General features: G+C 38.0%; 1 protein-coding gene across 2 annotated transcripts in view; it reads left to right on the plus strand.

The window, feature by feature from the left end:
* Nucleotides 1-335: 335 nt before the first annotated feature.
* LOC113544279 (striatin) overlaps nucleotides 336-13,891 on the plus strand; it is a 37,683-nt gene continuing 24,127 nt past the window's right edge. Inside the window, exon 1 of one of the 2 annotated variants that reach the window (XM_034301268.2) lies at nucleotides 336-784. In XM_034301268.2, coding sequence (XP_034157159.1) covers nucleotides 554-784 — 231 coding nt within the window. In that variant the 5' untranslated portion in view covers nucleotides 336-553. The remainder of the gene's footprint in view (nucleotides 785-13,891) is intronic. The other variant, XM_034301267.2, reaches the window with a different exon arrangement.

Consider the following 13,891-nt stretch of genomic DNA (forward strand, 5'->3'; position numbering starts at 1 on the left):
ATCTCAGAACAAGAAAAACAAAATTGAATTTCCAGGAAGTTAATTCAAAATAAATACATTTAAAAAGCAAATAAATAAATAAATAAATACAGATGTGTAACCCGATACATTTCAATATTATGAATTCAACAGCTTTTAAAGTTCTTTTTGTTAAATTAGAAAAAAATATATAGAAACTACAAAAACCAAATCATCAGAAAGACCTTTAGTTGAAGGCTTAGATGTAATAAGGTACTACAAATCCTATGGAACTACATATCCCATGATGAGTGCACGCACACTTCCGGTGTGGGCTGTGGGCGTGGCTTGCGCGTTCCTTTAGCGTCACTGAGTGACAGCTGGCTGTCAGAGAGAGAGAAAGAGAGAGAGAGAGAGAGAGAGACATGAGTCGGCTCGGAGAGGAGCTGAGACAAAAGCGGAGCGGCTGAAAAAACACGGCGTTTTAACCGGAGAAAGAGAGAGAAAGACAGAAAGAGAGAGAAAGAGAGAAGGAGGGAGAGGGGTTTTGTGTTGTTGGGAATATTGTGTGGTGGAAGAGACCCGCGGCCAGGCCATGGACGAGCATGCAGGGCCCGGTGTGTTCTTCAACAGCAGTAACAGTAACAGCAGTAACTCGGCGCTGCAGAGCGGCGGAGCAGGAAAGAGCGCTGTGGCCGAGAGCAGCGGCGCGGAGGCGGCCAGGGCGCAGTACAGCATCCCGGGCATCCTGCACTTCCTCCAGCACGAGTGGGCCCGCTTCGAGCTGGAGAGAGCGCAGTGGGAGCTGGAGAGAGCCGAGCTGCAGGTCTGAGAGCGTTACACACACTCACACACACACACACGCACACACACTCACACACACACACACACTCACACACACTCACTCATTCTTTCAAAAACAAATCTCCATACATTCCTGGATTTATTTAATCAGTGTTCAGTTCAGCAGCCTGGTTAGCGGAATCATCTGATTTCTAAAAATAAATCAATAAATAACAACTCGTAATACATTTTATTTTTAAAGATTAAACAGCTAGTGCATTATTATTATTATTATTATTATTATTATTATTATTATTATTATTATTAGCTGTAGATTCATCTGGATGTTTGTCTTCCAGTATCTACTAGCGTTACTCTGTTATTTATTTATTTATTTATACATTAGTATTACACTTTGCATTTGATCTGGGGAAAGCATTATTATTATTATTATTATTATTATTATTATTATTATTATTATTATTATTATTATTATTATTATCTATTTATCGTCTCTAGTACTGTTACTACAATTTACAAGCTTTCATTCAGTCTTTTTTTGCACAAATATTTATATATATAATGTATTTTTATATATATATATATATATATATATATATATATATATATATATATATATATATATATATATATATATATTTTTTTTTTTTATATTTAAATAATTTATCTGTTTGCTCCACCTCATTATTATTATTATTATTATTAAATTTATTAAATATAATTATACCGTTCATTCGGTCTGAAAAAAACATTATTATTACTATTATTCTTATTCCATGATGATTCTCTTAATTTATAATTAATAATAAATAATTTTCTCCTGTTTATGGTGAATGCTAGTTAGCGCGCTAGCATCCGTGTTAGCTTTGGGTTTAGGCGGAAATAAAAGGCTAGAAAAAAAAAGTCTAGCATTGCTAAAATATCGACTTATTATTATTATTATTATTATTATTATTATTATTATTTAGTAGTAGTAGTAGTAGTAGTAGTAGTAACTGTTAGCTTAGCCTGAGATCATTAGCATTATTCGCTACATTTCGCTTCCTGTTGACATTCCGGCGGCTAAGCTAACCAGGTAAAGAGCGCTGTTGCCAGGTTGGCTGGAACCCCTGATAATAAAATTTTTTTTATAATAGTATTTTTTAAATAAAAGAATTATAACGCACAAATTTCTTGTGATACAATAACTATATTTGTATTATTTAATATATAGATGTGTATTTATGATTGTATAATGTTTATTGCACATTAAAAAAAAAATTCAAACACCGGTGGAGGGTTTCGGTTGACTCAATCTGGCAACCCTGGTAAAAGCGGGTAGAGCTAGAAAACTGCTATAACGTTAGCATGACGTAGCTAGCATAGCAAATCATTGCTCCAGGAATGCCCAAAAAAATAAAACTAATTATTTTTATGCACACTCCATGTCACTCTCTGATAAGCATTTGACGTATGCGATGAAAAAACCCAGTTTAGCTGTTTTAATATCAATAAAATGGAAGAAAAAACCCAGAAGTTGTCAGTGCGCGCTATCAAGGCTAGCAAAGGAACCGAGGAATGACAGAGCAGGGCTAATCACTTTTCCCTTGTTTTTAAATGAGCTAATTCAACAACTTGTGACGTGTTTAAATAAAAATATTTAATGTTTAAAGTAACCTCAGATGGTCTTTATTGAAGAAATGACTCTTAAACCTAAATATTTGGTGTTAAAATAATAAATTAGCTGAAGACAGAGAGAGCTAGCTGTTCACTTGGTAGCAGATTTCTCCTTAACAGACATTTCTAAAATAAAATAAAAATTTAAACATAAAATATACACGGAGATTTTGTCACTGAGTTTATCTACAATGTTTTGAGGTATATATTCATAAGTTATTCATGTCTTAATATTGGAGTATGACTGCTGTATTCACGTCTTTAATGCTGAGAGGTTTATTTTGGTGATTTGTAGACTGAGAACATGGATGCATTTGTCGATAATCGAAGTTCTGTCACGATATTTATCACGGTTTTACGATATTATCGTGATATTTCATTTCAAATGAAACAAGGACCTTACACTTGACAGTTTGAGACTGAATAACAGGAGATTCAGGACTTGTAACTCTAAATGTGAGGTGTGTTTTGATACGAATCACTAAATCAAGAACGCATCTTTTCTGTCACAAAAGAATTCACTTTATTTATTTATTTATTTATTGATCGATTGATTGATTGATTGAACCCCGGCAGAGTATTTGTCCAATTCTCAAGGCTTTTGTTTATCAAGAAACGTGTTCCATATATATCAGTTCTGAGGTTTTCTCAGTGCAGTATTTACACTCACATTTATGTGCAATATCAGTGTGCAATATTTTAATGTGCAATACCGTCACACTACTGGCAAGCTACACTATTCTCAACCAACCTGTACTTATGTGTATACACCCCTCTCCCTTTTTTGTTTTGTGTTAGGATTTTTGCTTTTAGCACTATTTAAGCCATTTATGTACAGAATAGTTTTTAATCTACCTTGTTCTTGTGTGCATACTCTTTCTGTACTGTACCCCTGCTGTTGCTAAATGCAATTTCCCCACTGCGGGACAAATAAAGGAATATCTTACTCTTACTCTTACTCTTAAACTTGTGATTGGTCAGAAGGTGTTGATTAATTTTCTCTAACAGCAGCTCGTTCTGATACGTTATCGTTTCTATAGTAACAGCTCGTTCACAGGCATTCGCTCCGCTATAAGGAGACGCTTATTTAACATTTTAATTAACTTACGTTTTATGGAAGGAGTCTCCAGTGTCAGCGCTTTGTAACAGTCAGAGGGAAAGTCGTAAGTGTGTTTTTTTTTTCCCCAAGTTTGCGCTTTGTGGTTTCTCAGTAACATCACAACCTGGGTGTTTTTTTTTTTTTTTTTTTTTTTTTTTTTGTCTTGCTGATTTCAAGAGAGGAAAAAAAAAAAGAGAGGCTGGTGAGGAACCGACTGTTTATAGCTGCTCTAATGCAAGTGATAACAAGAACTTAGTTTTTTTCGTAGATGTTCCCACAACATTGAACAGATAAACAGTAGCACATGCTGTTCTTTAATGAATAAAAAAAATTATAATCGTTGGCAAGTCAGTGTGGTGTAAGAGGAATAAACACTTCAGGATATGTTGTTATTGGCTATGAAATAGTCAGCTTTGGGCTTGTATCAACAAGTTCGCTTCATCTCGCTTCAGTTCGCTTCATCTCGCCATAATCATTGATTATTTTCCTAGAACAACACAAAACAAGTGATCCTCACACACCTAGTGACTTCACAGCATCCCTCGCCTTTACATATCTAATATTAGCTGCACCAGTCACACGGCGTTTACTTTCACTTCCGTCTTTGTGACAAGATAATTATTTTTCGCTGATGCATAATGCATTGTTTAATCCGCCGTCTTCTCAGTCAGTTAACACTGACGCTGTTTCCTGCTTTTTTTTTTTTTTTTTTTTTAGAAGTTTATGACCAGCATCATGAAAAGTGTAAACGTGCAGCAGTAAACGTTTAGTTTACTGTGAAAAACAACACTCCAGCTCTTTAAAATTCCCCAAAGCCTGCTAGAAGAATGTAACCCAGTGCATGCGGCTAGCCTAAAATCATCCTGGTAGCTGTTTAAACCACAGACCTTCTCCGTCTCCGTCTCCATCAGTAGCGTGTGTGATGCTTTCTAAAGTGTCCAGGGATTCACTCAGGCAGAGTACGTGTTTTCGGACTACGCTGGTGCATCCTGGGAAATAAATTATACAGTATATATGTGTGTGTTTGTGTGTTAGGGCTGGGCAAGATGACTATGTGAATGTATTATAATAATAATAAATAATAAATTAATAATAATAAATAATAAATTATCTCACCAAAATATAAATACAAACTAAGCGGAAGCTGTTTTTTTTTTTTTTTTTTTTTTTTTTTTTTTTTTTTTTAAATTAGGCTGCCTACAAATCCTCTTCGGAAGTTCGTGCGAAAGAGTTCAGATGTGGTTTCGGAAAACTTCCTTTGTTTTTAAAAATTCTTTTTTGGTTTCATCAACAGCTAGAAGTTTGGTTAACTTTACTTAAAGAAAATTAAAATAACTTAATTACGTAATTACATAATTTAAAATTGTTAAATGCTAATATTTAAAAAGGTTCTTTCCTTTTCAGTTTTAAAATTTGTTAAAAAAATTCAATTTGTGTACATATAAACATAAATCTATTATGGGTTTCTTTGTTAATAATACATATATTTTTAGTATTATTTATAACTTTAAAAAAAAAAATGCACTACAGTATTGCTGGCAGTTTGAGGGTGAACCTATACACCGTGATCTACAGCATGATTTGTAGAAATACTTTCGAGAATCCTGACGTGACATTTTTGTCGTTGTCGTTTGCGTTTGGATTAATGCTTATTAAACGTGTGAAATCTGAACTAGTGTGAACTCACGAGTCATTATTTGAATATTCTGTAGCGACGTCTCAAGGCTCCACTACGGGTTGGGGTTTTTAATCCCACGCAAGATATTTATCACTGCTTAGAAGCTGGCACTAAAGTGGCCGCTTTCTTTTGAGACGTGGTATAAATACCTGCGAGTGGGAGGTGTTGGTGACAAAAAATAGCGAGAGGTTGTTGATCGGGAAGAAAACCCGCAAACGCTCAGTGCTGACGAGCATCACGGCGCTTTCTGTGAGAATAAAGCTTGAATTCTGTGAACCAATCGTTTTAAAGAATAACGAGTTGAGAGTTTCTTGTGTATTCGGTGTATTAGTTCTATCTCCTTCCTGCTTCTGTATTAAGACGGATGTTTTAAGTTGCGCGGTGCTGTTTACGGTCAATAAGAAGACGCCTTCAGGAGACTCCACACCCTGAGGGTTTATCACGAGGATATTGGCAATACTTCGCGTCTGGCTGGCGAGTGTACACATTCTGACATCGTCACTGCCCCACAAACTCGGCTTGGGGTAGAATTCGTGCGGACGCTGTCACAGATCTACACTTCTTTGGTTCACTAGGATTTATTTAGTTAAGGAAAGTTTTGGAGTTTGTCCCGCACACTTTCCCAGTGTAGAAGATGGTTCTTTAGAGGGCTTTAGAGAATTAAGCACAGGTTCCAACATCTACAGCTCAGCTGTTGCTTTTCCAATTTTTTTCCCCTCCCAATTTGGTCATTTGTCAATTCCCACCCCCTCTCTAGCTATCACACGACAGCTACCAACCGTGCTTCCTTTAACACATGTATCTTTTCAATATGCTGCTCAGGCTGCGCTACAGGGCGGCGCAGCACACTCAGAGGGAAGCGCTATCTACCCTCTTCCACATACTTGAGCTCACAGAGCTCAACGCGATTGCTTACGTTGTTTTAATTGAAAGTGGAGAAAGTAACGCCGTCCCACCCACCCAGAGAGCACGGGTAATTTTTGAACAGATGGCTGTGGCATTAATACGGAAAATGCTTTTTGGTTGCACCAATCAGGATTCACGGATTCTAACCCTTTGCTACGGTGATACGGGAGACGCCTCAAAACAGCACCTTTGCTGTATTTTTTTTTTTTTTTTTACTTTTGTCACTAAACAACTAGTTAGACCAAACAGAAAAAAAGGCACATTTGCTTCCTTTGGTTACTTTTATCTTGGTGAACTCGAGGTTCAAGGTTCAAGGCCCGGTATTTGTCACATACATATTACATACATGTGATGTAACGTAGTGAAGTGTTTTTCCTTAGTGCCTCGTCCCACAGTGCAACAACGAACTAGATATACACATACACAATAAAGAAACGAATATAATAAAATCTAATAGACTATATCATAAAGAAGGTTTAGCAGCCTTTAGAGGAATGTAATGTACAATATGAATATATATATACATAGAATGTGTTTAAAATAGCAGATAAACAGAGCTGTAGTGTGCAAAAAAATTGTTGGACTTTATGAATTCGTGGATTATGATTCGCAGGATGGTGGTTTCTTTTTATTAAGAAAAATGAGGAGCTGCTTATTATTACGTAAGGCTTTTGTCTTGCTGTTTTCTTACTGTTGTTTGGCGCACATCTGGCGGGAAAAAAAAAAAAAAAAAAAAATTAGCCTAGTCCACTAGCATACTCCAGGCTTTTTGTAGTAAAATTTTGTTCTTTCTGCCTGCTAGTTTTTTTTTCTTGTTAGCCACGTTGGCAGCTTGGATTAACAGTTATTAGCTTCCAAAAAATGTTCAGACAAAATAGACACACTTACTTATTTATAAAGTAAAAAAACTTGCATACTTGATTGTATGTGTGTTTTTTAATCATCTGTTAAATGAATTAAAAAAAAAAAAAAAAAAAAAAACTTGCTAGGTCATATGCTAGTAATCAGTATGCTATCAGTGTCGCTTCAGCTCATTGTGTTGTTTCATATTAACAATTCTTACTATTTTTTTTTTTTTTTTTAACCGAGTTGCTCAGGTTCTTGTCATGGCATACTGGAGTGGTTGATGTGAGTGCTAAGCTTTATCTCTCACACTGCCAGGTGGAGGACGATTGTTGATGAGCAGCTAAAATGTTTCTGCAAATCGTTGTTGCTTCACGTTGTTGCACCACTTCTCCATTTCACCAAGACTTCAGAGCGTCCATTAAGTAAACACAGTGCTGATGTTAGCCATTGATTGTGTGTGTGTATGTGTGTTTGAACTGTGTGGCATTTGTTACATTTTAAATTATGCCGCAGTGCTATCAAGGGGAGGCTGGTAGACAGGTGTGTGTGTGTGTGTGTGTGTGTGTGTGTGTGTGTTTAATTTGTGCATGTATGCATGTACATCTCTGCTCGCTCAGCGAAACCAGAAATGCAGAATGCAGCTGAAGGCTCACCGCTGATTAGCCGATACAATCGTGGCGCCAAAAGTGAGCGCCAGCCAACGTTTGAACATTTCCTCCAACCCTCTTCCTCTTATAGTAAACCACAAAAAGCACTCTCAAATGTGCCCTAGCTTTCTTTCTCTTTCTGTGTGTATGTGTGTGTGTGTGTGTGTGTGTGGGCAGGCATACACTTGTTATTCTTTAGGTGAAAAGCTGGAGATATACGTAAAATGATGTTCAAAATAAAACCCTGTATGTTTATTGGAAAATACTGAATTTAATTTAAATTTAAAACTGAATTAGAGAATTTCTTTAAGAGTGAGTGGGATTAGTCAGAATTTCTTTAAGAGTGAGTGGGATTAGTCAGAATTTCTTTAAGAGTGAGTGGGATTAGTCAGAATTTCTTTAAGAGTGAGTGGGATTAGTCTGAATTTATTCAGGAGTGAGTGGGATTAGTCAGAATTTATTCAGGAGTGAGTGGGATTGGTCAGATTTTATTCAGGAGTGAGTGGGATTAGTCTGACTTTCTTTAAGTGTGAGTGAGATTGGTCAGATTTTATTCAGGAGTGAGTGGGATTAGTCTGACTTTCTTTAAGTGTGAGTGAGATTGGTCAGATTTTATTCAGGAGTGAGTGGGATTGGTCAGATTTTATTCAGGATGAGTGGGATTAGTCAGATTTTATTCAGGAGTGAGTGGGATTAGTCAGAATTTATTCAGGAGTGAGTGGGATTGGTCAGATTTTATTCAGGAGTGAGTGGGATTAGTCAGATTTTATTCAGGAGTGAGTGGGATTGGTCAGATTTTATTCAGGAGTGAGTGGGATTGGTCAGAATTTCTTCAGCAGACTAGTTTTGACCGTTGCCATGGGAAACTCAGTATTTTAACTCTTAAACATATAACACATTTTGTTCACATTACAATACTGTTAGATTTTAGAGCACATTGTATAGGGTTTGAATTTTGAATATTGGTCTTGTTTTGCATTTTTTTTTTGCATGGCATCCCTGTTAACTAAACAAATGACCAAAAAAAAACAAAAAACAGCTGAGTCGTTGGTGAAAAGGCACGAAGGAGATGTCTGTTACACTGTTCGTTTATTTTACAAGTCAAAAAAACAGAAGAGACGGAGACATCGGTAGCATGTTTGAGTTTCCCAAATGAGGTGCTTCCACGACGGCAAGCAGGAACAGCGCGGCACCTTGAGCTGAACGTCTACCCCCTGGCTTTAGGTGGAATGTCTTTACTTTTACGTTACTGTATTACTATATTCATTTGTATGATAATGAGCTCTGTTCTTATTGGCTGCCGCAGCGGGGGAGGGGGGTGGAGTTAACTTTAACGTGAACGTTGCAGCTTGCAAGAGTGGAAACCTGCTGGATGCATTAGTAATTCTCAGCTGTTTGTTGCCATGGAAACGAATTGGTGAAGTTTCTGTTTCCTTTTCTTTCTTTTAAAAAAAAAAAAAAAAGAATTGAATGACAAACAAATGCTCTCTTTTTTTTTTTTTTTTTTTTTTTTTTTTTTTAAATTTTCTTCTAGCCTTGTGCTTTAACCATAATGCCTCTGATGGTCTAATGGAAGAGCCTGCAGTGTGTGTGTGTGTGTGTGTGTGTGTGTGTGTGTGTGTGTGTGTGTGTGTGTGTGTGTGTGTAGTGGAGTTTATACCTTCCCTTCAGACTCCTCATTACACACTTTCGAATCGAGCTAACACATTTTATTTAATATGCACTGAATCCATGATGCGTAACCGTCAGAGGAAATCACACTCGGCTACTCTGCTAATTCCCACCTTTGGGTTTCCTCCAGTCCGGCGTTACTCTTCTCATCCTGTCCGGCTCACGCTCTTTACAGTGCCACACTTCCTGTTTCCTGCAGCTCTGCCTTTCCTGGAGTCCACACACACACACACACACACACACACACACACATGTACGTTAGAGCAGGAGTGGTGATATCAGACGGGATGATGATGGAAGTTCTGGTCAGCTTTTTGCTGCCCAGAATTTCCTGAACACTCAGTTGATGCATGAAGAACGCTTCCCATAATTCCACATGGCCAGTAATGATGTGCTTTTTTTTTTCTTTTCTTTTCTTTCTTTTTTTTTTTTTTTAAACATTAAGCACTCAAGCTGAGAGAGTCTGAAGTACACTACATTAGAAGTGCATTAGTTTTGGCCTGATGGTGTTGGGATGAATCAATAAAGCTAACTCGCGCTTGTATGTTGTACATTTCTGCTGCGTTCCTCATCTTTCCGTAGCTGCTTCAATCTTCCTCGAACGCAATTTTGACCGAGTAATCGAATTTTTATGCGTCTCGTGAATGTGAAGTATGTTCTTATCAGTGTGTGCTCGTATCTGTTTTGCTTTTGTCCTATAAACATCCTGTAGTAAATGACTCGGCAGTTGCGTCGTGGCTGACTTTAGCTTCCTTATTGCCCTTTGCTTAGCGTCCTCTAAGTGAGGAACAGAAACACTCTGTTGTGCCGTTAAAGGAAAATAATCAACGAGCGGCGTCACCCTGAAGTTGACTAATTTCGCCAAAGTAGTTTATTCCTCTTATACCACAGCAGATGTACATCGTTTTAATCTGTATCTAATCAGGTGTAGATTATAAGGACCATCCACCACACAAGTCTTTGTAAAATACCTCTTACTATAGAAACCATATTAGAAAGTGTTGATTAATTTTCTATAACAGCAGGTCTGACAGTAGTGCTGCTGTAAATCACAGGTTTGTACTACTGAATGCTATCGTTTCTATAGCAACAACTCATTCCCAGGGACTTGTCCAACTTGGGATGCTTCACGCAAACATTAAAAATGTTTGTAATTGTTGAAATGGTGAAGTTTTCTGGAAGGAGACGTTTATGTGTAATTTATGGAAGGAGTCTCCAGTGTCAGTGCTTTTCACCGTCTTCGGGACAGATGAGTTTACGCTTTTTGTGTTTTCCCGGTAACGTAACAAGCTGCGTTTATTTAACTTTAGCTGCATTTGCGTTTAACTTTAAGAGGGGAAAAAACAAAAAATGACCGTTTATCGCTGCTATAGGATAAGTGAGAAGTTGTTTCATGGACGTTCCACGTTTAACGTAGTGCTAAACGGATAAAAAGTCCGACAATTTGTTCTTTAATAAGTGTGAAATTATTCATTTATGTGTAATATGCTGTGGTTTAAGAGGAATAAATCACTTCAGTGTGCGTGTGCTGCTGTTGGAAAATATTTGACGTTCGATGTGGTAATCATAGCTCCGCTTCATCACACCACTCTGTCGTTCATTATTTTCATATGACAGCATGACACCTTAATTGTAAACATAATTTGTCTTTGACTAGTCGAAATATTTTTGGGTCAAATTATGTACCAGCTTTTGCACCTAGTCTCTCCTGTTCTATTCTAAACTATTCCAGGTTTTTTTTTTTTTTTTTTTTTTAAATATAAATGTTATATGAAAATCTTGGATAGTTTATGTGGCACTTTGTTAGCAAGATTTTAGCAGAACTGAGTATTGTGAGTATTGTGATATTTTCATCATATCACCAAATCTTAGTGGAATATTACATAGTATTTATGCATATGACTAATTTTCTACAAATTCTCTAATGGAAGTCATGGTACAGTTACCGTAAGGGACAGGGACTCGTTAGTAACAGGGACACTCCATGTTACTAACCCAGCACTCTCTCTGGGAAAGCCTGCTTCGCAAGCTGAAATCAGAGAAGGCTGACAGATACGTGCATGCTCTGTGTGTAAGTGTGTGTGTGTGTGTGTGAGTGAGTGTGAGTGTGTAACTCCATCCTCAGGAAGTCACGGATCCTGTCGCTCCATCCAGACCTGCCGGTTGAGCTCCAGCAGCATGTGTGCATGTAGCAGCAGGTGCTGAAACGTAAACACGTGCATTACGTAAGACACAGCAGCGTTAGTCGAGGTCTGAGGGAAAAAAAAATGTTTTCTGTACATGGGGGAAAAAGCGAGCGGAGATTCTGGAGCGTACACGGCGACATGGTGATGAATTGTCAGCCGGCTGCTGCGCGTAGGCGAGGCGTGACCTCGTGGAAAACGATCTGCAGTCGCAACCTCTCAGAATCGTTGGCTCGGTGGCTCCAAGTCGTTGAGCTTTACACGTCCTCAGGTCTCGAATATGGTTTATGGCCCGTGCGCCGGTGGAGTTGAAATCAAAGCCTGTAACCATATCGCCTCTCGTGCCAGGCTAGCGGGTGAAGCAGTGCGAACCATCTTCCTGTTGCCTCTGAAGTTTTTATCCTATTCACCCATTTGCTGTTTGTCCTGTTCAGCCTATTATTGTGTTTTTTTCCCTTCTTTCTTCATTGTCTTATTGAAACAGTGACTCCGCCATCCTCCATCATCGTACTCTACTCAGTGTCAGGGCTCAGAAACAGAAATAAATCTCTCCGAGCAGAACCCATATTTTAACCTTTCTGTTCCTGCGTTCCAGCCCCAACATAATGTTTCTCCAGCAGCTGTTTCTGCTCCTTTTAAAAAGAGAAGCTGGTGAGGGAACGCTGCTGTAACATCATAAAGCCATAACAGGAACCAACGTGGTTCACAGACATTAAACATAACTATAAATGGATAAAAAGTCAACAATTTGGTTTTTAATAAATAACACACTCTGAGACGTGCTGTTATAGAAAAAAAGCCAAATCTCTGTTTTTTTTTCTCTCTCTCCTTCTTTCTATCTCTTTCTCTCCTTTTCTCTCTCTATATATCTCTCTGTGTGGTCTCTGTCTTTTTTGTGCATGTGTGTATCTCTTTTTGTATAACTCTGTGTGTGTGTGTGTGTGTGATCTGACTGCACAGATTGGGTAAGTTTTGCTGTCCTGCATTCGCCTTCACTAGTGAGAGACTCTCGGTGCAGTTATCCCAACCCTGACTTTTCTTACGTTACTAACACCAGACCTCATTTTTCTTTTAATAAATTCATGTGTAAATGTTAGTTTGTGGCCAAACCGAGCTAAAAATTCCTCACAAAAAAAGGTTCACTAATTTTCTTTGATGAATGCTAAATAACCATTAATTACCAAGCAAGTTTATGTTACGGCTGATCTACATTTCACCAAGTCCACAAAACTCCATAAAAGGCAACACTCAGAGCTGAAAATGACTAAATGAAAGCTAAACGGTAAAAGAATGCCTCCTTATACAGAGTCATCGTATCGGCTACTGCAAACACACACTAACTCCTAGTCCCTTTTATAGGGTGCTGTTACTTTTGCCCTAATTTTACCAATGTTTGGTTAAATCAGTGTGCATTATTGGAATTTATACATGATTTAAACTTGATGTAATCCATATGTGAAATCTCAGAAATTTCTCGCGATTTTGAAGTCGATTAAACAAGTTTTACATCTCCGAGTCTGCTTATACGTAATTTCTCGAAGGATACGAACATTTTTCCAGATCTACGAATAAAATTTGTATCTACTTCAATCAATCTGGCCCTGTAGTGATCTCTGAATATAGTGATTATTGTGAATTTATTACAGCAGTAATTTTACAAAGGGCAGGGAAGCTTCTGGAAGCGTGTGCACGTGAGCAGAAAACAGATCCGCTAGCTTTGATTCTTCTTTCTCGTTAGAAAATAAACTCCGGACGTCGGCTCAGGAGCTCGGATATGAGCAGAGCTTTCGTTTCCAGTTGTGTTCATTTTTAGCAGCGCGTCTCTGAGCGTGTGGAACAGCTGCGTTCTCTTATCCATTACTGCCATAAATCTCAACGTGAGCGCTAGCTGTAGTGCACGGATACAGCCACATCCCTCGCTCGGTTCTTGAAGTTCATTTTCTCCCAGTTCTGTGGAAGCCAAATCCCAGTGTAGCAGTCAGTTTGTATTGAAAATCTCAGTAGAGTTTCTAACGTGCAGCTGGTTCATTTTCCACGAAAGAAATCTCAAGCGTGAACAAGACATGATTAATTTACTGACCTTTCTGAAGCGTATCTGTCGTTTTCGGTAGCTAGGCTTTCGGATACATCACAGCCAGAACGCTTAAATTAAACTCCGTCTCGATAATTCTTTATATTTGCAGAAGCGCAAAAATTCAGGTAATGAAATAAGGGCCAAAGTAACTCCAACAAAATAATCACAAGCATCTGAGCACTAGACTCCAATATTTTCTCTGATTTACGTAAGGAATAAAACCCTCTGCGTCACGCCATTGTAGAAGAATGTGATGAAGCGCAGTTACTGCTACAACCCTGAAGTTGATCATTTTTCTCCAACAGCATGTTCCGAAGTGTTTTATTCCTCTTATACTTCAGCAGTTTGCCAATGCTTTTGCTTTTTTGG

This window comes from Pangasianodon hypophthalmus, chromosome 28, assembly GCF_027358585.1.
Source record: "Pangasianodon hypophthalmus isolate fPanHyp1 chromosome 28, fPanHyp1.pri, whole genome shotgun sequence".
NCBI classification, from domain to species: Eukaryota; Metazoa; Chordata; class Actinopteri; order Siluriformes; family Pangasiidae; genus Pangasianodon; species Pangasianodon hypophthalmus.